At 32.4% G+C, this 26,983-nt stretch overlaps 2 protein-coding genes across 2 annotated transcripts; one reads left to right on the forward strand and one right to left on the reverse strand.

Annotated features, from left to right (window-relative positions):
- The first annotated feature begins 211 nt into the window (after positions 1-211).
- LOC133795253 (uncharacterized) lies at positions 212-4,950 on the forward strand. The gene is made up of 10 exons (XM_062232709.1): positions 212-301; positions 1,232-1,528; positions 1,659-2,081; positions 2,164-2,667; positions 2,789-3,043; positions 3,129-3,383; positions 3,520-3,818; positions 3,911-3,965; positions 4,149-4,666; positions 4,773-4,950. Exons 1-10 carry the CDS (start codon positions 212-214, stop codon positions 4,948-4,950), a joined length of 2,874 nt encoding a protein of 957 aa, XP_062088693.1.
- Positions 4,951-7,175: 2,225 nt separating this feature from the next.
- LOC133795254 (uncharacterized) lies at positions 7,176-14,130 on the reverse strand. Its single transcript, XM_062232710.1, has 10 exons — positions 14,054-14,130; positions 12,883-12,983; positions 12,714-12,841; positions 11,132-11,185; positions 10,960-10,983; positions 10,701-10,763; positions 10,091-10,326; positions 8,476-9,988; positions 7,510-7,517; positions 7,176-7,299 (listed from the first exon to the last, which is right to left on the reverse strand). The coding sequence occupies exons 1-10, from the start codon at positions 14,128-14,130 to the stop codon at positions 7,176-7,178; spliced, it is 2,328 nt and encodes a 775-aa protein (XP_062088694.1).
- Positions 14,131-26,983: the final 12,853 nt, after the last annotated feature.

Below are 26,983 nucleotides of genomic sequence, written 5' to 3' on the forward strand. Positions count from 1 at the left end.
TAGTTAAGCCTCCATAGCTATTAAAAATCATATTAGGACATTATTTACAAACAAATTCAATCAAAACCCAGTATTCCCAAAAAATATTGAATGCTTACTTAGCCATTGCTCAATGTTAGATAGACTTAATATTTTCATATCTTGATGTATTTTAATCCATTTTTGGTAAATGTATATGTTTTTCGCAGGTTGCTACAGCTTTTAACAAGTCATGGTTCATACACGGTTTTCGTCTGCATCTCCTGCATCTCAAACAAATATTCCAAATTCTAAATCAAATGTGAAATCTGCAGTTGCTTCTGTTAGTGAAGCAAGAGTGAAGAGAAGCCTCTATAATTCCAAACATGATGCTAGGAAAGCAAAAAGATAAAAAAAAAAAAAGCCAATTAATTATTGAAGAACCTTGGGAATCTGCTCCTAAGGTATTTTTTCAATTCCTTTCACTTTAGCAATGATTCTTGAGTTTCCTATGTTTTACTGTTCTGCATTTACTTTTAAGTAGGTATTATTAGGTTGCTTAGGTTGGTTTCTAAGTTGCTATATATTTTCAATGCTTTCCAAATTAATTGATTTGTGCTTATATTGTTTAAATGTTGTCTATGAATTTCTTAGGATTTTATAAGATTGTTAAATATGTTATTGATTAGTATTATGAGGTGGTTAGGTCTTTTGAAGGTTTCTTAATCATGCCTTAATTTCATTTTATATCTTGCGATTGGATTTGATAATACTCATATAAATATATATATATATAGTGTTATTGATATATAGTCTCATAGTTTAGTATAATAAGACACTGAAAGCAAATGGTGAATGGAGATAGAGGAGTTGGTGAACTGACTGTAATGCGACTGAGAGATACTTATTTACGTATTGTTTATAGGGTTGATTCAAAGTTTATAGGGTTGCTTTATTTGTTTCTAGAAAGGGTTGCTAGGTAGGGTTGTTGTATTCTTTCAAGGGTTGCTTAAGTGGTTGCTGTTTGTGTTATTAGTTTTATATGTTGTTAATGCATATTATGGGTTGATTAACAGTTTCAATGCTTGCTTAATTGGTTGTTCTTTGTGTGCTTAATAGGTTGATGTGTTTTGCTTAAGAAGTTGTTTGGGTTGCTTTAGTAGTTTTAATGATTAATTAACATGTTTTTTTATGGATTGCTGATTGTGGCTTAATTTATTAATATTTGTATTTTTCTATATAATATTGTGTGTTCTTTTGCTATGTTTTATAGGGTATGAATTTCCTAATTCATCCGAATAACCGCTGTTCTTCAAAAATTGCTTCTACAATCAAATATTCTTTGATTGAAGCTATCCATGAGAAGCTTTCAACAAAGCAAGTTAGTGATTTTGGTGATTCTTGTTTTGGCCATTTCCTAAAACTGTCAGAGTTCACAATGCAACATCAGCTTATACATAATCTATTGCTAAGAGTTGCAACAACCCAACAAGCTAGAGATTTGGGTTGGTGTCAATGGCATGAAGCTTCGATTTGGGTTAAGGGAGTTTGCATTAGTCACCGAATTACGGTGTGTGGGCTCCACAGATAAAATCAAATATGTTTCAAAGGATAATGGTCTTTATTCTACATATTTCAAGGATCATTCAAAGATCAGTAAGAAACTTCTTAAATAATTCTTTGATGGGAAAAAATGGAAGAATGATGAGGATGCCTTGAAGATTACATTGTTGCATTTTCTGCACAATTTTTTGCTTAGTTCTTCTGAAACTAATAATGTCCCCAAAGAAGACTTTAATATTATTGATAGTGGTGAGTTTTCTGAATTTCCTTGGGGTAAAGAAGTTTTCAAGGCTACTGTTGAAATTTTAAAGAAAATGATTGTTGTAAAAAATAGTGAAAAAGAGAGCAACAAAGATGACAAGAAAAAAGAACAGGCTTTCTATAGGTTGCTTGGATTTTCATATGCCTTCCAAGTATGGTTTTTTGAGTGTTGTCCATATTTGAATGGGAGATATTGTCATCTCAGTCAAGGATCCATCCCACGTATTCTCAAATGGTCAAGCACCATTCAGCCTACATTTGCAGAAGTGACCAAGTTGTTATCTTTGAATGTTGCTGAGGTATTTTCATTTTTAATAATATGCTTCTAATTATATTCTTTTTTATATCTATATATAAAAGAACATTAGACTTTTATTGCAGTTGAAATTGAGGAATATATATCCTACTTCCAAGGAGAGAAAAAATTCAGAAATAAACAGTTTGTTTCCAAAAGAAAAGGAAGCTATTGAGGATGAAATCGGTGTTGCTGATAATGTTAGAGTTGCTCAAGGACATAGAGCAACTAATTCTAGAGTTGCTGCATTAGGAGATGATGACTTTGTAGAGACTCCACCTCAGTCTGTTGCTAGTGATTCTTCACCTTCTTTGCCTGCTATTCATCCTCACTTTGATGCTGGTGGTTGTTCATCTCCTACGCCTGAGATGCCTCATGTTTCGCTAAGTAGCATGCATGCACAGTTGCTAGCTTTAGAGGCATGCAACAAGATATTAGAAGAAAGCAACACAAGATTAGAAGCAAGCAACAAGAAATTAGAAGAGAGCCACAAGATTGTTATTAATGAGTTGTCTTCATTGAAGAGTCATGTCCATGAAGGATTTTTGAATCTTCAGAAGTTATTTAGTTCCCATTTTGTAGGGAAACAGGTATGTACTGTTTTTATGTTTACTTTTTGAACTTTTTGTGCTTTATCCTATCATTATTTGTTCCTTATTTTTTATTTTTGTTCTGTATTTGTATTTTGAATAGGATTCTCATGATATTTAGGAGGACAATACCAACATTGTTGATGATGAAATGGTTGAAAATAATTCGAAAGAAGAAGATGAAAAAGAGGAGGATGAGTCTGAAGAAGAAGAAGTGCATCAATCTGAAAAAGATAACGATGAAAGTGATGATGATGATGATGATGATGATGAAGACAATGCAAAGTGTTTTGGAGAAGACAATGATGATGAAGAAGAAGAGAAAGATGATAATCATGAAAAAAACAATGGAGGAAACAAGGATAAGGATTCTAAGGTTGAGTTAATTTTATTTTGCAAAAAAAAAGAAAAAAAACTCATTGATATGTTTTTCCTTGCTTATTTGTATGTTTATTATGTAGGTTGATGATTCTCATGGTTCTTGTCAAGTTCCATCTCAAGTTGCCCAGGTTGATGAAGTTGCTAGTCATGTTGCTGGTGAGGTTGTTGATTCTCAAGTTGCTAAAGATCCAGAAGTTGCTGGAGTTGCAACTGAGGTTGCAGAGGCAGTTGCTGAAGATCCAAAAGTCTCTTTTTTGGATTCTTTATCAGACATTGAATTGGATAAGGCTATAGAAAATGCATATAAAGCTGTAGATGCGATGAAGGCAACTGGGGTATGGTTTTAGTCAATTCTCTTTATTTATTTATTTTTATTTAAAGTTATTGTGTATTACCCATTTTTATAGTCTTTTTATTCAATTTTATCTTTTGCTTATCATGTTTACTTTGATTTCAATTTGTTATTTATAGGTAACTTCTATTCCTTGCACAACTATTGTCCCTTATGTTGGTAGTAGTGAGAGTAACTTAGGATATGTTACTCCTGCTCTACCAAAAAGGACAATTAAGCTTCCACCTTGCCTGCAGTCACCTTTTTTGCAAACTTTTTGTTCTTCTTCTGGGGAAAGTAGTGTGATTAAATCAACAGGAGGAATCAAGGTTGTCAAAGGACTTTGCCCATTAGATGACAAAATTGGTGAATTGCCTGACTTTGTCGCTGTTCAAGAATTCTATGTATGGCTTGATAAAGGAATGAAAAGTAATAACAAGTAAGTAATTTTTTTTTGGGTTTCTTGTTATCTTTGTTTTAGTTATTTTTTTTATGTTTTCTAATCGTATCTTATTTATTTGATCTTAATAGATTGAGATTGTACTCGAAAGAAGACAACCTTATCATACCTGGGTTACAACTTGGGGTAGATGTTATTACTAAAAAGATGTGGTTTCATGCACTTCAATATAGTGGACAACCTATTTTAAAATAAGTAAGTTTTTTTGTTTTTCTTTTATTTTAATTTTATATAGTGCTATTTTTTATTTTTATTTTACTCTCTTTATTTGGTTGCTAAAATGTATTATAAATTTGTTTTTCTTTACAGCATGTTGATGTAGTCTTTTATTATTTGAGGAAGAAAGGTATGTATCATGACTCTACTGTTTTGAAGTTCACTACAACTGATACTACCTTTCAAAAGAGGATTGAAGCCATTTATGATTCTTTTTTAAAGAAGAATCGCGATCATGGGGTAATGAATCGTAACCATGTTATTGCTGAGGTTATGATGGGCTTTGGATTGAGTTGCAACAAATCTTGGCTACAAGTAGATCATGTTCTTTTTCCTATTTTAGTTAAGAATGAAAAGCATTGGCTTCTTGCTATATTGTCTTTCAAAGATAGGTTGATTCATGTTTACAATACTTTGAGTTGTGATCGTAAGGATCATGTTGCCTTGCTAGCTATAGAACCATTTCGTGTGTTGCTGCCAACTTATTTGTCTATCATTGGATTTTATAAGCGAATTGATATAGACTTCTGTTCAAAGCCTTATTTTGGGAGACCTCAAGCTGTTTCTTTTGAAGTAGTTATGGATGATGACGTTCCTTCTGAGTCGCCTATGTGAGTTTTTCTTTCTTTACAATATCTAGAAATCTTAAATATTAGATTATATTTTAATATGTTTTTTAAGTATATAACTTTTGTTATTTTTTTTATGCTTGTGCAGAGACAGTGCAATATCTATGTTCTCTTTTGCTGAGTATTTCATTGCCGGAAAAGAGATTCCAAGATGTAATTTTGATGTTGAATGTCATAGGTCTAGGCTTGCTTATTTACTATACTCATATGCAATGGGAAAACAAGAATGTGGATATGAGAGTGCACGAGAGTATGCTTTGTCGTGATTAGGCAGAGCCACTAACTCAATTTGAAACTTTTATTAATGTAGATGTTGCTGCCGCCAAGATAAAATGCTTATTGGTTGTACTTAAGAGATACTTTTATTAATGTTGTGTTGATTAGTTTTTTGTTATAATTGTTCTATAATTTATTATATTTCTTTGATAATTTCCAAATAATTTTTTTTTAAATTAACATATAAGTCAACCCTTAATCATCCTACTCAAAATCCTTTTAAATAACCACATGTAAATAACACATTGAACTCTTACGCTACCATCAATTATAAAAAACAATTTGTCCAAAAACTATGAAAACTTCTAAGCAACACTTAAAATTTCTAAGCACCATTTTTAAGTAATTATTAATTACTATACTCAGCAACCTGCATCTTATAATCCCCCAAAACAACATATAAATCAATTTTTTTTTGGAAACTATTAAGCATTCAGCAACTCACAATCCCTTTATATCAGTATATACAACAACCTTTGCATTTTTTTTAAGCAATCATTTACAATCTATTCAACAACCCACAATCTCCATTATAACAAAAAAATTAGCAACACCTAAAGAAACTCATAATCTCCAAAATTAACATATAATGCCTCATTGTGAGCAATTCTATATGACTACATATACAGCAACCCAAAAAGAAACATAAGCAATATATTAAGTAGATTAATTAACAATAAACTTATATAGTTAATAACCTTTATATATTAAAGAACTCAAGATATTATTAGTAATTTTAAAGTAAAACATAAAGGAAATGAACCAAAATCATTGTATAAATCAAACAATTGAACTTTGCATATTGAATTGAAAATAAAATGAAGCAATAATGTATGTTTTTGTAAGTTAATATCTAATCTTTTTTTCGAGGGTCTCTGCAAGTCTTTCTATTATGTCCACTTTGACCGCAATTCCCACATTTGTTTTGTTTTTTTGGTTTTTTGTTTTTCTCCCATGCAGCTTTACATCTTCTTTTCTTTGGTCTACCAACTCTTATTTTTCCTTCTGGAGGGTGTATTTTCACAGCTTTGATATGTTCAGGTATTTGCCAAGTGTCTTCATTGCCAATTGGGTATATACTTTCTTTGTAAGTGTTATATTATTTTATAATATAATGTAATATTATATTATTTTATAATATAATGTTTTAGATTAAATAAATGTGACATAGAGTGTCACATATTGTAACATATAATAGAGAGTTACATTATTTGGATATATGTGAAATATCCAAACATGTAACATATTTGGTGTTACAAATTCATCACAAATTTGTAACTCCTAAATATCACTCATTATTGTGTAGATTTGTTGTTACACAATATTGAGATGAATTTCTTAAAGCCATATGAGAAATGGCTGATAGAGATGTGATTTTAACTCCCATATTGTGTATGGAAGTTACAAAATCAAGTGGGAATAAATTGGAACGTTTTGGAAAAAACTGAAAAATGTGTTGCTGAAATTGATTGAGGGCCGCGGCGCTAGTTCCAGGCGCCGCGGCCCTAATGCCTGACAGCTTCTATAATTTCAGTTTTTTATCCAACTTTGAACGATTCCAACAGCTTAGTAACTCCCAATTCTCTATTTTAATTCCATAAAACACCCAATTAATCATTGGTAACAGCCATGGGGGTTGGTGGAATTTGAAATTCAAAGGGTGTCTCTAAACTCTATAAATAGGAGCCTAATGCTCACTTGTAAGACACACCATTTCTATCCACTAGAGCACTTGGCTAGAAACACCTTGAGGCTTGATTATTCCAGAAAGCATTTCCAAAATCTGAGAGAGATCCCTTAGTGCTTGAGTTAGGGGGAAATAAGCTTTTGGACAAAGGTTTTAAACCTTGTTCAAGTTGGTGATCTCCAATCCTCTTCACTTAGGTTGTGTAAGCGAGAGTTTGTTTGTGGTTTATGTTCTTCCTTTTATTCTATTGTTCTTCTTCTTATTCTCTTGTTTTATTTACTTGTATATTTTGTTTAAGAGTTGTAATCTCTTCATTTGGTCCAAACACTTTATTTTACTTGTAACTTTTGTTTTGAGTTGTTCTTTACTATTCTCTTCTTTTTCATCATCTTCTTCATTTCATTTGTTTTATTTGTATTTTCAGTTATAGAGTTGTAACACTTTATTTAATCAATCTTGTCCATTGTAATACTTTGCATAGAGTTGTAACATTATCTTACCATTTCCATTGAAGCGATATTATTTTTCCTAACAGTAAGTTGCAACCATGGCTTCCTTGGTGTAATATGGCGAACAATATTGATAAGGATCTTGATTCATTTCTTTAAAAACAGCAATTGCATGGGCACAAGGAAGTTGATCCATTTGAAACCTGTTGAAAAATATCCAATGTATAAAATGATAAGATGTATTTACTCATTGATATTGTGATTCTGATCAAATCCTTACAAGTTGGTGTTGATGAAAGTAAACTTACGTTAATAAAGAGATTAATATATACAAATTATATTATACTATAAGAGAAAGAGTGTTTGTTAAGATACAGGGACATATATGGTCTATATACCAGTATAATGCACACCTGTATTCCTGTAAGAATCCAAAGATATATAAAAAAAAGTACAGAGAATAAATGAATGTGGAGAAATATACCCCTCGAGACCAACTAAAAAATGGTGTTTGTATATGTATATATATATATATATATACATATATAGGAGTGAAAACAGTGAAAAGCAATTGAACTTCAAGACATGCACCCATGCAAATCATTGTAATATATAATATTCATGCAGATCGATTGATGATCTAAATATATAAGTACTAGTACTACTACCACTGTTTCTGTTTTTTGGTTCCTAATATATTCAAAACTTGAATTATTTGGAGTTTCAAAGTCTCTGCTTTTCCAAACCATCTTGAAAGGTACTGATTTCTCTTCATATATTAGCTTACCATGCATATGACCTTTTATTAAAATTAGTTAATTAAGCAATTCTTAAGCAACTGATTGAGCAACTACCAGTCATTTTAAGCAACATATACAACAACTGTTCCACCACTTAAGCAACTCTGAAGCAATCAGAACCACGAATTACCAGTCATTACAAGGATCACATACAGCAACTATTACAACTTCTTTAATCAATTATTTAGCAACTTATTCAGCAACTTCCAACTTAAAATTCCCAAAAACAACATATAAAACAAATTTTTTTGAGCAACTCTTGTAATTTTAAGCAACTTTATAAAGCCCATACACAACACATAAATAAACATATTATCAATCTACAAACCATAGCAACAGCAATAAAATATTTAAATAACAAATTGAATTATAGTATTAAACCTGTTGCATGTGCATGTTCTTGAATTGAGATCAACTATTGATTTCTTGCCATCATCATGAACTTCATACACAATATGATTTGTTGGGTGCACCTATTTTTTTTTTTTTTATTATTAAGAGTAATATTGTTAGTTTTGTATGTATAGTGAAGTTAAATTAAATGAAAATGAAGTATGTATTTTTAATAAAGAATAATACCGTTAACTTCAATGAGTAAATGTAGTTGTCATTCAGGATCACTTCATGCTTGTCTGTCAACTTTGTGGAGGTTGCATTTGCTATGTTCCTATTAGTCCAACTCCATCGTTGCACCAAAGCTCGTAAACACTCTAGCATCGTACAAATTGGTAGCTCTCTTACTGCTACAATTGCATAATTCAAAGATTCTGCAGTGTTTGATGTCATGTTTGAGTATCTATTGGTTGGAGAGTGAATCCTTGCCCATTTGTGATACCCAATTTGTTGTAGGTAAGGTCGCAGCCTTTTATCAATCTTATCAAGTTCTCTCATATTGTACTCAAACTTTTTCACAGTGTATGCATTCGCAGCTGCAAAAAATGTATCCTTGAACTTTTTTGAACTCTTCTTGAAATTGCTTTTCATGTTTTTGAGCAGATGAAAGGTGCAAGCCCCATGTGGTACTTCTGGGTACATAGTGTTGATTGCTTTTATAATACTTTCATGTCGGTCAGAAACGATGCTCATGTCTTCTCTTACACCATAAGCTTTCCTAAACTTGTCAAAGAACCACTCCCAAGAATCATCATTCTCTGAATCAACTACACAGAATGCTAGGGGGAAGATTTTACCTTCAGCATCTTGAGTTGCTGCAACCAATAGTGTCCCTCCATATGTTGATTTTAAGAAAGTCCCATCAACTATTACGACAGGTATGCAATGGGGCCAGCCTTTCATTGAAGCATTCAATGCTACAAAAGCATATACAAACATCCCATCTTCATCTGATTTTAGTTCAATACAGGATCCTGGATTTGTGTGATGCAACATATACAGATAACTAGGCAATTCGGCATAAGATTCAGCTGCTTTTCCTCTAACTTTTTCAATAGCTTTTTCTCTAGATCTCCAAGCTTTGCTGTATTTGACTTGCACTTCATGATCATGTTTCAAGTCCCTCACTATATCAGCAGTTGTGTACTTTGTTTTGATGTTTGTGAACTTGTGTTTGATCATATCTGCAATGATTGTTGAGGTTGCTTGACGTTGGTCTTTTAATCTTATCTCCAAAGCACAAGTGTGAATGTGGCTAAACTTTCTAATTATGAACTGATTTGTGTTTCCATTCCTTGATGCTCGTAACATCCACTTGCAATTTTTATCAAGGCAAGCAACTAGATATTCCTTTTTGCATGACTTTTGTACACAATACTGGAAATGATTATTTATTGCATAATGGCTCAAAACAGTCTTCAATGTTTCTTTGTCCTTATATATTTGAGACAAAACAATCTCTTGGTGACGGTTGTTGGTGATGACTAAATCATCGTTGATGTCAATCACTTCTTCTTCATTATTTATGTTTCTTTCATCTATCATTTCTATAATCTGATTGGACACCAGCTCTGCATAATCAATAAAGTCTGCAACCTCTTTAGCACCCAAATAATCAACTGGTTCATCATCTGAATTTGATGCTGCTTCTTCTGTTTGTGCAACTTCATTGCATGGTTGATTATGTGTTGTTGTACTCCTAGTTGAGAAAAAAGATTGCTACATTGAGTTGAATTCAATTGTGAGACACAAAGGGTATTTTGTGAAATTTGTTTCCTTTTTCTTCAACTCTATGTAGAACTTCAATTGTGATTCATCAACTATTTTTAAAGGAGGGTATCCATCTTTAACTTGATACTGTACTGTCAAAAGTGTAGAATCAAGTTGCAGCTTCAATTCATTGCAAATCATACCAATCAAGTTGTTGTAGTTGCAATCATTTCTAATTACTATTCCACAAACATCAAAGTTGATATAGTTTTTGTTTTGATCCCATTGCCCATTGTGTTGGAGTAAAACTGCAATGTTATCCATTTCCTGCAAGCAAGATATACCTTGTAAATAACATATAAGAAACTTATTAAACAACTTACAATCTACCTTGATGATAAACCCTTAAGCATCCATTAAGCAACATCTTCATCAACTTTATTAACACATTAAACAACAAATTAGAGACCTATTCAGCAACCTCTATAACCCCTTAAGCAAATAAACAAACTCTTACGTAAACTCTTCAAATCATTATTAGTAACATAAGTAAACAATAATAAACATGTACGATATTTATAGCAACCTTTTAAACACCCAATTAAGCTACCAATTGTTTTAACCAAAGTACAAATAAATATTTACCTCCTTTCAACCAATCCTCTTTAAATCCAAAGATATTGACAATTGCTTGTTCTCACACCTTCTTCAAAATGATCAGCAATCCTCTTTAAATCCTCTTTTATGAATATTTTTACATCAACCTAAGAATTTACAGCAACCCATTCAGATTCAACCAAATTAATCAATAAAATATAAAAAAATAGAGAATATCTTAAGCAAGCATGTCAGCAACCTTCATTTAACTTAAAAAAACTACTCAGCAACATAATCAGCAACCCAGAAACTCAGTTTTACCTCATTTCATGAAATTGACAATAGCTCTATTATCCTACGCACTTCCAATCTCTTCTTTGCAGCAACCTAAATATTTACAGCAACCCATTCAGATTCAATCAATAAAATATAAAAAAAAAACAGAGCAACCGATAACCATCTTATTCAATATTCAGAGCAACCTTTGAAACACCAAACAACAAAAAACAGAGCAACAAAAGTAATAAGATCTTACCTGAAATTGGGAAAACCAGAATAAGAAAACCCAAAACAATGCCAAATCAAAAATCTGATATTAACCCAAAAATTAATACCAAAACCAGACCAACAATGGAACCCAGCAACCCAGCCACCAATAATGACGGGAATCCAGCGACCCAGCCACCAACAATGACGGGGATTCCTTCCGACCCAGCGACCCAGCAATCGGTATTCTTTCCGGGTTGCTATCGCTGGAAGAGAAGAAAGAGAGAGACTATTTTTTTTTTTTTGGCTGAATGGTAGCTCAGTTATTCTTTCTGGTGTGCAAATCGTATATTTGCACAAAACACTTAAGGTTATATATAAATGAATATATTTTTTAGATACCGTATAAATGCACTAAAACTTTTATATATATGTATTATTAAAAAAAGCCCATAAAGTTTTTAACCTAATTTTGATGGAAAAATGACATAAATATAATAATACAATTATTAAGCAAAATAATTATATTTTTGTTATAAATTATTAATTTGGTGAATAATTTATGATTTTAGTTTAAAATATTTTATCAAAATGGAGTTTAAGCGTTACTTAACGAAACACATGGTCCATAATAATATAATCCCTATTAATAATCATATTTACGTTGCTCTAAAATTATATAGATACCTAATAAAGAAATCGAGTACATTTTTTCTCATAAAAACTGAATATATTTTTTCCATCATTCTTTTATATATGTAAATGGTTTTTATAATAAGTAATGAGTGGGACACGCTCAAATTACATACGATATTTACATACAAGTAAAAGTGATGTGGTCCCCACTTAAAATTATTTATGGTTCAAATTTAATACACAATACTCTCTGTAAAAAGTGTATACAATTTGAGTATGTGTCTAGCATTACTTTTTCATAATCAGTATGTAAAACTTACTTTTTTTTAATTTTTATTGTTGATACTTTTTTATCATTCTAAGGAAAATATGTATTTAGGTTACAATATTAATTGGTGGTTTTGAAAACCCTTTTAAGGATATTTTTTTTTTTTAGAAATAGAGTTTTTTTTAGAAAAATAAAAAAGAGGGAGAGATTTGAATTTGAGATTTTTTTTTACCAATGATCAATGATTAAAATCAAGAATTACATAAGTTATAATACATGGTGGACTCCATAAATTTGTTTTTTGTCAGAAGTGCATATCTTACTAAATCACGAATATCAGTATTACCATTACGCAACACATTGACCAGAGACACAGGCAGAGGGAATGAGCTATTGTGAGAGCATGTGCCCCACTTATGTTTTAAAATTTTATATAAAATTTTAAAAATATTTTCATTTTTATCCCACAAATTTATATATTTTTTTTATTTTTGACTCCTATAAAAATTATTCTATTTTATTTTTTTCTATAAAAATTATAGTTTTGTATTTTTAGCCCCACTAAAGATATTTTTTTCATTTTTACCCCATAAATTACATTTTAATAAATATTTATTTCATTTTACTTTATATTTTGCCCTTTCATTCCTCAAGAAGCTGGCTACGCCACTCCAAATATACATCTGAAAATAAAGAAAACACGATTCTAAGTTCCCAATAGTACGACCTCATTGGAAACTAAAATAGAGAGCCAAAACTTAAATATAATCTCATCATTACTGTCAACAATAGCAATAGGAAACCAAGTCCCAACGCCTAATGTAAACCAAAAGAAAGAGTCAAAGCTTTTGCTTCCTTCAGAAAAAAGAAACCAGTTAATCACTTAATAAGGCAACCAAGTAGAAAATCATCAGTAGCACGAACAATAAAACTTGCGCCAATTAGTCCTTCTTCAATATTGATAACAACATTCACAATCACATTCACCTTAAGAAGCCTGAACAAACAAGGAGATTGCCATAATAAAGCAAAGAAAGGATATAATCAAATAAAATAGTGGCATAACCAATATGAGATTTATTTTGTAACATGTAGTTACAAAATAAGATATTCATTAGGGTAAATTTTATTTAACATGGTGTATATGTGTAGATTTATTTAATTCAAACTTCACTGATCACTGGAATAAATTGGTTGTCATTGTCAATTACAAAATACTCATTTGGATGCATACACATGGTGTTAAGATCAACTAGCAGTTCAGTTACATTATAATTGGAATAAACTTGAGTTTATTATTTGTCACCATATTTGAGGGCTGAGGCCCGTATAATCAATTATGAGCAGTTCAATATTGACTTTTCCTACTTTTTTTATTTTTTTAATTGAGAATTTCTAAAAAAATATAGGTTTTGTATCATCAATATGTAAAATAAGATAATCATATATATATTTTTTAATTTGTATAGAAAAATTTATTAAAAATAAATTAAAATATGAAAAATATAATTAGTAACTAACTAAAATATAAAAATGTCACAATTTTTATTATAATTATTTTTCTTTGATTTTGAAAGTAATTTTATTTTATTTTTTTCAATTTTTTATTTTTCCTTCATTTTTTAGTTATTTTTTCTTTAATTTATATTGTTTTGTTTTTATTTTTTTCATATTTTTTCAGTTTTCTTTTCTATTTTTTCTTCAATTTCTATTTATTATTTTCTCCTTCCATTTTTTTTAATTTTTTCATAAGCTTTTTTTTCTTCTTCCTTTTTTCCCCCTTTTTTTCTATCAATTTTTTCATTCATATTTTTTTATTTCCATTTTTCCATTATTTTTCTACTTTTTCTTTTCATTTTTATTCATTCATCTATTTTTTTTTTCCTTCATCATTTCTTTTGTTTTGTTTATTTTTTCATATTTTTTTAGTTTTCTTTCCTAAGTTGTTTTTCTTCATTTTTTGTACTTATTATTTTCTCATTTTTTTTTTCCCAGGAGTAGCTAGTCCAACTTCTTGAGCTGCCGAGATATTGAACAACGAAAATGTGATTGAATTCCTTGCCTCACCCTGAGATGAGAGGGTAGCGGCTAGTACGCTCCTTAGGTATGGCGTCCTTCTCTTCCCTGAGCTTTTTTTCACACATATATTTTAACATTACATAATTATTTTACTATTTTTTTTATTTATTATCTTTTATTATTGTAATTTTTTTATAGTATATTTTCACTATATGTAAAAAAAAATTCAAATCAATTTTTTCAGCATTTTCTTTTTACTGTAACTCTTATATGAACATCAAAATTTGGAAAGAAAACTAATAAAAATATCAAAATGTGAATGGGTAGCCAGTTACCCTTATGGGAACATTCAAATCTAGAAAAAAAATTATATGAAGAAGATGGGAGAGAAGGGAAAGGGGGTGGATTTGATTTTTTTTCTATCTTCATATCTGTGGTAACTGATTACCTTCTCGTTCTTTGTGTGTATATTTATGTGGTAATTGGTTAACTTCACGTTCTTTGTGTGTATACATCTGGGGGTAATTGGTTAACTTCACGTTCTGATGTGTGTGTATATTTATGAGTTCTTTATGGTAACTAGTTATCTATGTTACTAAAATCATAATTACTTCTTCTTCATTTTTTAATGAAGTGTCATTCCTCTTTTTCCTTCAAAGTTGATGTTTCTTTTCATATTTAATATGAGTATTCAATCACCCCTCTTATGGTAACTCGTTACCCCTCTTAGGATAACTGGATACCCCTCCTGGTACATGTTATTTAACCTAGCTCTAGGATTTTAAGATCAATCAAGTAACTGGTTACCTTACTAAGGATTTGAAAAAAAAAACATACAATCTAAAAAAAAAGGAAAAAAATGTTTATAATAAATAAAAAAATAATTTTATACACAATTCATATTACAAAAAAAAAAATTGCAAAACAACCAAAGAAAAATTTAATATAAAAATAATATTAAAAAAAACAAATAAGCTAAAAAAATAATAATCAAATTACAAACATGTCATTCTAAATTAAAAAAAATTGTTAAGAGTAAAACTATGACATAAACTACTTTTTATACAAAAATATGGGAAAATAAACTCATAAAAGTTAAAATTCTTAAAAAAAAGTCATAGATTAACTTTTTTTATTTTTAAAAATCATATTTTTACACACTCCATTAAATAATCTCATATAAAATATAATTTATTTTTTAAGTCTTTTCGAGTTTTTAAACCACGCAATGTACTATTACAAATTTATAAAGACTTTTGGCACATTTTAAATCTTAAAAAAAAAAAAGTTATATATGATCATGATGGATTGTTTTGAAGAGAGTAAGTACATTCATTTATTAATATTAAATTATAATATTTGTATATAAATAAGAAAAATATGGAAGAAAAACAAGAAAATGAATATATAGGGCCCGTTTGGTAAAAATTTTGTTTTTGAATTTTTTAAACACAAAAATAGAAATATAATTTTATTTTTGTTTCTTTATTTTTAAAAAATAAAAATACCTTTGGTAACTGTTTTTGTTTTTTGTTTTTAAAAACAAAAAATAATAAACACGTTTGATAACTTTTATTTTTATTTTTTGTTTAACAATATAAGGTGTTGGTTTGAAGAAGAGAAGAAAAAAATAAAAGAAAAATTGAAAACTGTTTAAAAATAATTTGAAAGTGAAAAAATTTTATTTTCAAATTTTAATAAATTTTAATTAAAATTTAAAAAAATAATAAATAAAAATAGAGTTACCAAACACATTTTATGTTTAATTTTCAAATTTTTAATTAATTAAATAAAAAATTATTTTTTAAGTGTTACCAAACAACACCATAGTTATTATTTTTATGATGAAATGTGACACGAAATTGACTTCAACCCAAACAATTTTGAGTACATACATATTTTAAGATGATGGAGTTTGGTACACCCAAAAATTAACACTTACTAAATTAAGTTTATTAATTGTATCATTAATAAGATAACTTATTTGATAAATTTATTGCCAAACTAATTTATGAAATTATATCTATGTGGGACATTATAATTTTTACCATCTTTGAATTATATGTTTTCTTTTTTAACAAATAAAGTACTCTTGAATAGATTTTGGGTACAAATAGGTGAATAACATTTTACCTATTTTATAGGAATGATTTTTTTTTTGTCAATAATAACTTTATTATTATTCAAAATAAAGATGACAGAGAGTACAAATCGGAGAAAGGATTTTCTCCAACAAAAAAAAATTATTATCTAGCCAAATAGCAAGTATAGAAGCATTCAGAAAATTAGACAAAAGAGTATTCGTATCAGAAAAATTAATACCCAGATAATTTTGATAGGTTAAAATATTATTCAAAGCCAAAAACAAATAAAAAGAATCAGAAAAAAATTGAACCAAGTGGAAGACCATGTCTCTGCAAAGAAAAGTCCAACTAGTATCACAAAAGTTTATGCTTGAGAATGACACAAGACCCCAAAAAAATAAGTGATCCTCTTGAAAAGTCGATAAAACACTTGTAACACAAAACCAAACAAAGATAAATAACTTCTTAAATTGTAAAGTTAAAAAGAAAATCTTTTGGAATTTAGACACTACAAAAAACGTAACTTTTGTTCGCACGTTTTTGTGCCGGGAAAAGATGACAGCCTGTTAGAGAATAGAATCCCACATGGAAAGTATGTGGGATCATCATACCATTTATAAGAGTATGAGTTACTCCACTCATCACCAATTAGTTTTGAGATGGAACCTCATACTTCTTACCATGCATCACTTTCCACATTCTAACATGGTATCAGAGCCAAAGAAAACTCTAACGAGTATGTCCGATCCAAATCCAAAAACCGGTCCAAAAAAAAGAGAGCCAAAAGAGTCCTTTGTGATTCGGGGATAGTGAGCCAAAAAGAGCCAACGAGCCACTTGCGATCGAGCCGTCCAAGATTGGTGAGCAAAAATAGCCACCATCTTGAGGGGGGATGTTAGAGAATAGAATCCCACATGGAAAGTATGTGGGATCATCATACCATTTATAAGAGTATGAGTTACTCCACTCATCACCAATTGGTTTTGAAATGGAACCTCATACTTCTTACCATGCATCACTTTCCACATTCTAACACAGCCGAAGTCCTTTGATAATAAGACTTTTGTCGGCGCAAAGCGGACTACGTCGGCAAAAGTCACTTTTATCGATACAAAAATACACCGGTAAAAATAGGGACGTGCCGAGGAAAAACTTTTCCATAGAATTGTGAAAAACACTTTTGGCGGCACCAAATTACGCCAATAAAAGTGTAACCTTTTGTCGTCGCTAAATTACGCCGGCAAAGGTTAAGACCTTTGGCGACACGATTTTACGCTGGTAAAAACGAGACTTTTATCGACGTGGAATTGCGCTCGTAAAAACAATTTATTTTTGCCGACAATAATTTTTGCTGACTCAATTTTGTGCGAGTAAAAAGATTTTTTTTTAAATTAATAAATTATTAAAGCAAAATTATATTTAATAATTTTAATTTTAATATAATAATATTTATAATATTTTAAATAAATATGACTTTTACATACTAATAACTTTTCTAAATACAAAATTCAAAATCCATTGGTTTATGTTTTTTTATACCAATTAACTTTCAGATTTTTCTACAATACAATTTAATTAAGCTAGAAAATATGATTTATTTTTTTAAAGTTACATTTACATTGGAAAAAATCCCTAAAACAAAAAAAGTCGTACAAAATGAAAATCTCATATAAGATGTGAATTCCACTAAAAATAATTTAGGAAATCAACTACTTTTCTGGTCGATTACCCATAAATTTAAATAAGAAATTAACTACACGATTCTAAATTAAAAAAAAATCAATTAAATTAATTTAAAACTTACAATTTCTAATAAAAATCTGTTCAAATCCTAACTAAATCAAAGAAGTAGATAAATTTCCTACCCGTCCATTCATAAAATACCCATACTCATACTACAAAAACTCATCAAAAACACTAATTAACATTTGGATTAGAAAAACTAAACTTAAAAACACAAATCCAAAATGAAAAACTCAAGTATAGTACAAACACTACATGAATGTTCATCAACCAATTTAGTTTTCATAAGAATTCATATACAAAATGTAAAAATGCAAACAATATTTTATCAATATTCATTCTAGATATAACATGCAAGATCAACCATTAACCATTAAAATCACCCGGACCATCATCGCACGAACGTTGTGGCCATTGTTGTCGTCGTTCTTGCCACTAGCATTCTTTCCTCAACAAAATCCTAGTACTTGGTCCAAGCTTCAATCCCAACCGTCCAACATTTTTTGAAAGAAAAAAGGGTAAAATTAGCTTAGATCTTCGACTCCAACTCCAACCCCGACCCCGACATTGTCTGCCTTCGACATTTTATTTTTTATTAATTGAATTTTATAATTTCAAATCAATATAATAAAAAAAATCATGAATTGGACTTATAAAAGATTAACTAGTGTCAGCCCAGCCAACACTTAACAAAGATAATAGACTTGACAATGACCAAAGCACTGTTTTCATAGTTTTAAGTATTTTTTCAGTAAAAAAATATGAATATATATGTAACACTGAACAGATATTGAATATTTCTGCCGTAAATATCTCAATAAAAAACATGTATTAGTTAAAAAAAATACCATTAATTTGTACTTATTTGACTCCCAAATAGGATAATAACTACAGTGTTATTTATAAGCAGTCAATAAGTTAGTAAAAAATATATGATTTTCTTTCTTCTATATATATATATCTTCAATATTAATATGGTGTTTTCATCTTTTATATTGATTTAATTTGATGATATACTATCATTTTTGTGATCTTGTTGATATAAACAATGTTTTTTTTAGTTGATTTGTTTGTGTGTTTAAGTGTCCTTGATACATTTTTTTTTCAGTGTTAATGGTTATTTAGATAGAAATATTTTCTTATCTATGAAATTGGTTTGAGTTATTATATATTTTATTCATTTAATTTGTGTATTTATTTTTTTCATTGTTTTTGTTCATTTCTATTCTCATTCTATTTTGTGCTGTCTCTGGTTTTTGTTTCATAAATAGATAATATTTTATTTTCTTAAAAATATTTTTATGGGAACTTTTAATGTTTAAAATGTTGTTGGGAAATTCTTCTTTACTAACGTTTTTAATTGTTTTCATTTAAAGCTCGGTCGCGTGAAGGAGAGTGTAATGCACTCTTGCACTATGTGCCTGTGTGCACTACAGACACGAGAGTAGAGAGGAGAGTTGATTTAGTGGGGCCCAAATGCGAAGAAATGAATTTACATTAGTGTGCGAGGCGTGTCGCGAGCTGGAGCATTGGCATCTCTTGGGCCAACGGGCTGGTTGGTATTATTTGGGCTTTGAAGTTACAAAAATACTAATTTTTATGTTTTGGGTCTCAAAAATATCATTTGTTTCATTTCTTTTTCAAATTTTGAATTCTTTTCTTATTCTTATTTTATAAATTGTCAAAAATGCACTATTTCTCTAAAAAAATAGTCATAAATTATATAAGAATTAAATATATATTTTTTTTTATCAAGAAGAAAAACTTCATTAATCAACCAGCAAAATACACCCTCAGCACACTACAACCGCTCCAAGAGAAGCAACAAATTGCTCCTCAGAACCAAAAATACAAGAACTAATTACAATTTAATCTATGTATAAAGTCTCTCTCTAGTCTAGACAATTTTCTATTTTTAGCAATGAACAACCGGTAAGTCACTATACTCTTTACATCTAAAGCAATCAAAGAATCAGATTTGGAATACCCTTCAAAGACACACCTATTTCTATTAAGCCAAATACAGTAGCAAGCTGCTGCAATTACTGCTGTGCTTATAAGCCTCACAATGCCATATGCTTTCAGAGAAATCCAGTTTAACCAGCCATCAAAATCCAAAGGCCAACCCCTGAAGCCTAGCCACTTAAACACTAGCTCCACAACTCTTCGAGATAGGCAACAGTCAAAAAATAAGTGGTGATGAGATTGAGGCTGGTCTCCACAAACAGGGCATAGAATAGAGTCTAAGACAATATGAAACTTACTCATGTTGTCTTTCGTTAACAATTGAGAATTCACAATTTGCCAAAGCATAAAATGATGCTTAGGAAAGTTGAGACTACTCCAAATGGCCCTGTGATAGCTAACTTGAATAGGAGGAAGAGTATTGTTATATAAAACAGCAGAACAGAACTTACCCGAGCTACCAACCTTCAATATCTCAGCAATGGAAAACTTATGTCTCAATCTACAAAGTTCGCGCCAATACCCGCTTGTGTCCACTTTTAACTCATAAGACCAAATGGATACCCCCTTGAGATAAACATTATTCACCCACTTAACCCACAGTAAATCTCTCTTTTCATTGATAGCCAAAATGTATTTAGCTAGGATAGCTTGATTTCATTTGGTCCCTTCTTTAAACCCGAGACCGCCATAAGGTTTGGGAAGGCAAACTTTCTCCCAAGAGGCCACATGGATTCTGCTTCTGTTCCCGTTCATTCCCCAAAGGAAACCTCTACAAAGTTTCTCGACCTCTTTAGAAACACTTTGAGGAAGGATGAAAGTACTCATCCAATAGTTTCGAAGACTAAGTAATATTGAATGAATTAACTGAACTCTGCCGGCAAAAGACAAGTGCCTACTTCCCCAAGTATGAAGTCTCAATCTGATTTTTTTAATAATAATCCCACAATCTTCAGCTTTCCATTTAGTTGGTCTTAAAGGCACTCGTAAATACTTTAAAGGGAAGAAACCTTCAGCCAAACCAATATCCCTAATGATCTCCCTCTTCTCCCTGGGATCAACCCCTCCAAAAAATATTTGAGACTTGCTAACATTGATATAAAGCCCAGTTGTGTTGCTGAAACCATCCAAGACTTCTTTAAGAACTTTTATAGACTGTTTGGATCCTTTACTGAGAAGAATCAAGTCATCCGCAAAGCATAAGTTAATTAATTTCAAACTTATGCTTATAATACATATTTATAAATATTAATACATATTTATTATTATTATTATTATTTGGTGTTTATTACTCTTAGTTATTTCAGTTATATTTACTAAGACTATTATGGGTGTTTGGTATGATGTTTGAGTTTGGGGGTGTTTGGTATGAAGTTTGAGTTTGGGGGAGTAGAGTTAGAGGGGTTTAGATTAATGGAATGTGAAACTCAAGTATTTAAAGGGGTTAAGATTATCCTCAAATCAAGCTAAAAAATAGGACCCACTTGGAAACACAAACCTCCAAACCATTAAAAATAAATTTACCAAACATGAATTAGATTTGATATTCTCATTCCTACCAAACCAAATCCTCATACCAAACACCCCCTCAACGTTTTACGTTTTACATTTAAGTTATTTATTTTTTGATAGTATATTTAAGATTTTAATAGTTTAGGTTTAGTTTCTCACTATATTGTAGGCATAATTTATTTTTATTTAATGTGGTTTATAACAGAACAAATAATGTCAATTTTTTTCCATTGTACTGATTGTGACTTCACTATTATGGTTTGTTTTAGCAAAGTTAGCAAGTTTTAGATCCTTTTAATGAGTTTAACATACTTTTTTTAATCAATTTTGGAGTGAAGAACTTTATCGTATATCTTCCTTAGCAACACATTTTTCCTTCATACTTTTTTTTATACATTTATTTAGTTATTTCGAGTTTTATTTTCACCAGATATAGTTTATACTTTAATTAGGCAATGCTCCATCTAGCGACACATGTCGCACACAAATGTAAATTTATTTCTCTGCATCTGGCCCCACTAAATCAGCTCCCATCCCTACTCTCTTTCTCTGGTGTGTGTAGTGCACACACATGCACCCAGTGGAAGAGTGCATTGCACTCTCCCTCGTGCAACTATGTTTCAAATGAAAACAATGAAAATGTGGCGTTTTTAATGTGAGTAGGAAAGAATTTCCCATTGTTGTTATCCACTTGTAGTGATGTTTTGATTTTGAAAGTTATTTTAGTAAGTTATATATTTCAAATAAATATTACTATATACATATTTTTTTTGACAAATATAATTATTATATATTATATTTATATTATAGTTTTTAAGTTTTTTTAAGAACGTTTTTTCCATTTTGGCAGTTTTAAATTAGTTATTACAAAATACTTACAAATTTTAATATTTAAATTGAGTTAGTTATGATTAATATCTGTTCTATATAATAAGTGTTGTTAACCGCGTTTTTGGCGTCCTGGAGTTCTTCAACTTCTGGAGTCACATCCTCGAGCACGACTCTAGGCTCAGTCTCACGGTCTTGTGGGCCAAGACCTTCTGATCTGGCAGGCTCTTTAGAGGAGCCTATCTTCTTGGAGGCCGCATTGGTGTTCTTAGGCGCCATAATACTTCAAGGACCGTCCGTCTTTCTCTTCAGGCTCTCAATGAAAGCACCAAAATGTTGACCGCGTTTTTGGCCAACGACGTGTAGACGTCAAAAATGATAAAAACCTTCAAGAGAAATAAACGACATAGACGATTTTTATAGTGGTTCAGCCCCAATGTGTTGGTAATAGCCTAATCCACTTAGAGTTGTGATTATAGATCTGCACTCAAGATCAGATGAACCTGAATCAACTGAGTTTCTTCAGTGCAGATTACAAGAATACAAGAATTCTCTCAAATACAAGTACTCTCTCTCTCTCTCTCTAGAAAATTAGAATTTGAATCAAAAGTTCAAAAGTCTCATTTATGATGCCATAAGCCTTGTATTTATAGGCTCAGGATCGTACAGATGATATCCCCATAATCGGGATATTTTGCTATTCTCATTATATTTAATTTACAATAATATTCAAACTATAACAGTATACTATATTCATGGGATAAACTGAGAGATTCCCGCGCAAGCCAAGACCAATTCTTGTTGAAGCCATTTCTGGGATCTCTTGCGTAGCCCTGCTCTGTCTAGTCGATTTATATCACATTCAGGCTGGTCGGTCAAACCTTCACTGGGCAGACATGCACCTGGCTGGGCAGACATGCTCCTAGCTGGGCAGATATGCACTTGACTGGGCAGACATGCATTTGACTGGTCAGACGTAGTCATGCCTGGGCAGACAAACACATGACTGGTTGGACATGGTCATGCCTGGGCAGACAAACATATGACTGGCCAGTCAAAAATTCTTCACTGGTCTATCGGGTCACTCCTAAGCCAGATCACCCAACCATTCCTTGCCATTTGTCATTTCTATTGCCACGTCATCGAACTCCAATTTTTGGGGATAACATTTGCCCCCCAAGTTTATTATATGATATACTCACATAATAAACTTTTCTTCTAGCAAAATGCTTTTGAGGTCATCCAAAAGCTTCCCTTCAATCGATAACTTTCACGTAATCCCACGATTGAACTTGTCTTTTGATTTCTTCAAATTCTATTTTTTGATCTTGTGGTAGTATCCCATGAGTAAGAAAACATGTTTGTGCCCCATGTCCTTGAGATTTATTGTCCCTTTGGACCTTATAGTTAATTGGGCATTATTTTTTCTAGCTATTCGGACAATGGGTATGCCCCAAGCTACTCAGATGCAAAAGATTTAGTCTTGAATTTCTATGCCCACCAATCGGTCACCTTGATGCCCCTCGGACACCTACCTTCAGCCGCTCGGACGCAGCCAACGTAGCTCCAGCTGGTCGGACACAACCTACCCCGCACGGACGCTCAGACACACCCCTGCCTTGGATACGCACGCTAGCTGTTCGGACACGCGTGCCTATGCTCGGACCACCCATGACTGCCCCTCAGACATGCACACCACCATCCACCAAGACGCGCCCAGCTGCTCGGACGAATATCCCCCACACCGCTTGGATGCAGCCAGCTGCTCGGACTAGCCTCCAGCCGATCGGACATCACAGCATCCGCCCAGCTATCACGCGCATCTGCTCGGACTAGACCTCAAGCCGATTGGACATCACCATCCGCTCGGACAGCAGGCGCAACTTCTCGGCACTCTCGGACATACCTGATGTAGCCTGCTCAGGCATACACACCCGTCCGATCGGTCATGTGTACTACTCGGACACATTAATGCCCCCAAGCATTCTAGGCATCAAAGTCTCTTTTTCCTCATGCACTCTATATTCTTATTTCTTAAAAAATGTTTATCTAAGTAGTAAAAATAAATATTTTTCTGCTGAACTGACTAATTTGTTTGATTCACTCCAGGGACTCATCGATGTTATTCATGCTAAACAACAGAGTTTCCTACTCGACCAGTGATATATGCTTAGCCGACTAGGGAAGTTGTATCTCCTCTCCCGACCAGGAAAACTTTGCACCTAATCAGCTAAACCTTGTATCTGGCTAATAGTTTGCTCTTTATTCTTGTGAAGACAATTGTTGCTCACCAGCTTTGATATTTTTCTCGTACAGTCGAGCTGTTGGCATTTATACTTTACTTTTCTTTGCTAACTTAAAACATTCTAAGTCTTTTTAGACTAAAAATTTATAAGTGTTTTGTGAATAGTAAAGTCACTCTGATGTATGCCTTATATTTTCGCATGAGTACTTAGTTTTCTAACTTAGAAATTTTAGACATTTCATAAGTCCATACTAAGTATACTTTCTCACACTCTTATTGCTCTAATATTTTATGAGCATAATGTTTATTGTCACACGAATATCTGCTTCTAACTTGAAATTTAAAAAAATTCCAAGTTACTTAAGCTTTGTCAAACAAGTTAGCTTAATGGCCTTTTTGGACTTCGAAAATTTACAAGTCAGCCTAAAAACAGATATATTAACTCGTGCTCTTATTGCCTATGTTAAATTATATACCAGTATACCCCATGTGCCCCCAGGTGATCGAGGGTTGAAAGATCCTTAGTCACTTGCTACTTGACCGAATCTGTTCGAGCAGCTAATTACTCGTGAAACACATAGAACATATGAAAAATATTCGAGCAGTTGAACACTGCTTGAACGTATCAACCAGTTGAACACTGTCCGATTTTACCGACCAGTTGACCACTATTCGGATAACTAACACACATGCATATTTGTAGCAAGAATCGACCACGCTGCGCGCAGTCTCTTTTATTACTCGTAAATTAAAAAGGACAAAACATATCTAATAACGAGTCTTAAACAACCAAAATTGTTCAAAAATAAAATTACTGGTTATTAGCAAATAACCAGCTCATAAACCAAACTTAAATAACAAGTCAAACAACTCGAAATCAAGCTACCACTCTGAAAGTGGTATTTAGAAATAATATATTCACGGACGTTCGCCGTTCCAGTGGCTCCTGATCCTAGCACTCCCGCTCAGCATACTTCTCCTTTGCTTCGTTGCTTTCCTCAGCCAAGTGTGGACCTCCACATACAGTGTCTAAGGTAAAGTCCACAGGTCTGGGCTGGAAGGGTGGAGATCTTTGTCGTCTGAAACCAGGATTGCTGCTGCCTCCTTCTCCTTGGGGTGTCTCTGCCTGGTACTTCCTCACCTTGCCCGACCGGAGAAGAAATTCTATCTCGTCCTTGAGGTGATTGCATTCATTCGTGTCGTGACCATAATCTCCATGGAAACAACAAAACTTATTCATGTCTCTCTTCCTCATCTCTTTCATGATGGGTGAAGGTTTCTTGTAGGGAACCTCTTCATGACTAGCAAGATATATTTCCGCTCGACTAGCTGAGAGAGTGGTGTAGTTAGTGAACTTAGGCTCATACTTGGTTGGCTTTTCATTTGAACTCAACTTTACTTTCTTTTCCTCATGGTGGTCAGGCCCGTTATTTCCACGTTTCTTTCCACCATCCATAGGAGAGTCAGTTGATCCGCCTGGATTGTTTATGCCATTCTCCTCTTTCTTGATTGCATCATCCAATTTCATATACTTGTCTGCTCGGTCAAGAAATTTTTGAAGTGTTGAAATTGGATTTCTATGTATACTATCCCACAAAGGGCTCCGATAAGTTATCCCAGCGGATATGGCAACCATCTTCCCCTCGTCTCCTACAGCAGTTGCTCTATAGGCTTCTCTCATGAACCTTTGTATATAATTCTTTAGAGATTCATCTTTTCCTTGTTTGATATCTGCCAAGTGGTTGGCATAAACTGGTGGAGTCCGGGCAATGTTGAATTGTCTACAAAACTCCTTCCTGAATGCTTCCCAAGAGGTAATAGAGTTTGGCTTAAACTTCCAATACCATTCTTGGGCAGTATCCGACAATGTAGTCGGGAAAACTCTACACCGATAGTCGTCACTTACTCCGAGCAATTCCCTCTGGTCCTCGAATTTCCCAACATGTCTGATGAGATCTGCCTTTTCTGTATATATTGGAAGAACTGGTGATTTATATTTTGCCAGCGACTGGGCTGCTCTAATCCGGGCACAAAATGGGCTGCCATTCCGGTAGTCTATCGCATCTATCTCGGAAGGTCGTTTTGACAAACTTTGCACTGCATCTGTTAGCATGTCAAACTGGGCTTGGATGGCTGGTGCAACTGATGAAGTTCCAAGATCTTGACCGCCTGGTCGGGCATTACCATCTGGCGCGCTGTCGTCAAGTATTTCTACTTGACTGGCAGGGCGGTCCAGATTTTGCCCTTCTACCGGGACGGTCCTCCTCTTGTTGGTGATAACGTCCCTCAGATCCTTCCGGGAAGCATGCTCTCCTGCCCGATCAAACACCGTACTTTTCAATTTTTCAGAGGGCTTACTACGCGGGACTTGCTCTCTCCTACTACGCTGCTGGTCGGGGTGCAGTGGAGGCCTTTCGGTATGTCCTGGGCAGTCTTTCCTTCCTTGTTGGTCGTTGCCCTCCTTTTCCTTTGACTGGTCGGTGTGATGACTATTAGCTTCATCATGACCATGCCCATCTTTGAATTGTGAAGTCCTCTTCTCTCGAGGAGTCTTGGTCTGATCCTGCCTGGGTGGAGTCTTTTTACTACCTGATCGGTGAC

Source organism: Humulus lupulus, chromosome 8, assembly GCF_963169125.1.
Source record: "Humulus lupulus chromosome 8, drHumLupu1.1, whole genome shotgun sequence".
NCBI classification, from domain to species: domain Eukaryota; kingdom Viridiplantae; phylum Streptophyta; class Magnoliopsida; order Rosales; family Cannabaceae; genus Humulus; species Humulus lupulus.

What these genes read in the sequence shown, in the direction of transcription:
- LOC133795253 (XM_062232709.1), top strand. Translation starts at nt 212, where the DNA reads ATGGTTCATACACGGTTTTCGTCTGCATCTCCTGCATCTCAAACAAAT. An exon ending in GGAATGAAAAGTAATAACAA is followed by an intron (nt 3,819 to 3,910) that starts GTAAGTAATTTT and finishes TGATCTTAATAG; the next exon opens with ATTGAGATTGTACTCGAAAG. An exon ending in TACCTGGGTTACAACTTGGG is followed by an intron (nt 3,966 to 4,148) that starts GTAGATGTTATT and finishes TTTTCTTTACAG; the next exon opens with CATGTTGATGTAGTCTTTTA.
- LOC133795254 (XM_062232710.1), bottom strand. Translation starts at nt 14,130, where the DNA reads ATGTGTGAAAAAAAGCTCAGGGAAGAGAAGGACGCCATACCTAAGGAG. An exon ending in CTATTTTAGTTTCCAATGAG is followed by an intron (nt 11,186 to 12,713) that starts GTCGTACTATTG and finishes GGTTAATATCAG; the next exon opens with ATTTTTGATTTGGCATTGTT. An exon ending in CTGATCATTTTGAAGAAGGT is followed by an intron (nt 10,327 to 10,700) that starts GTGAGAACAAGC and finishes TCTTGCTTGCAG; the next exon opens with GAAATGGATAACATTGCAGT.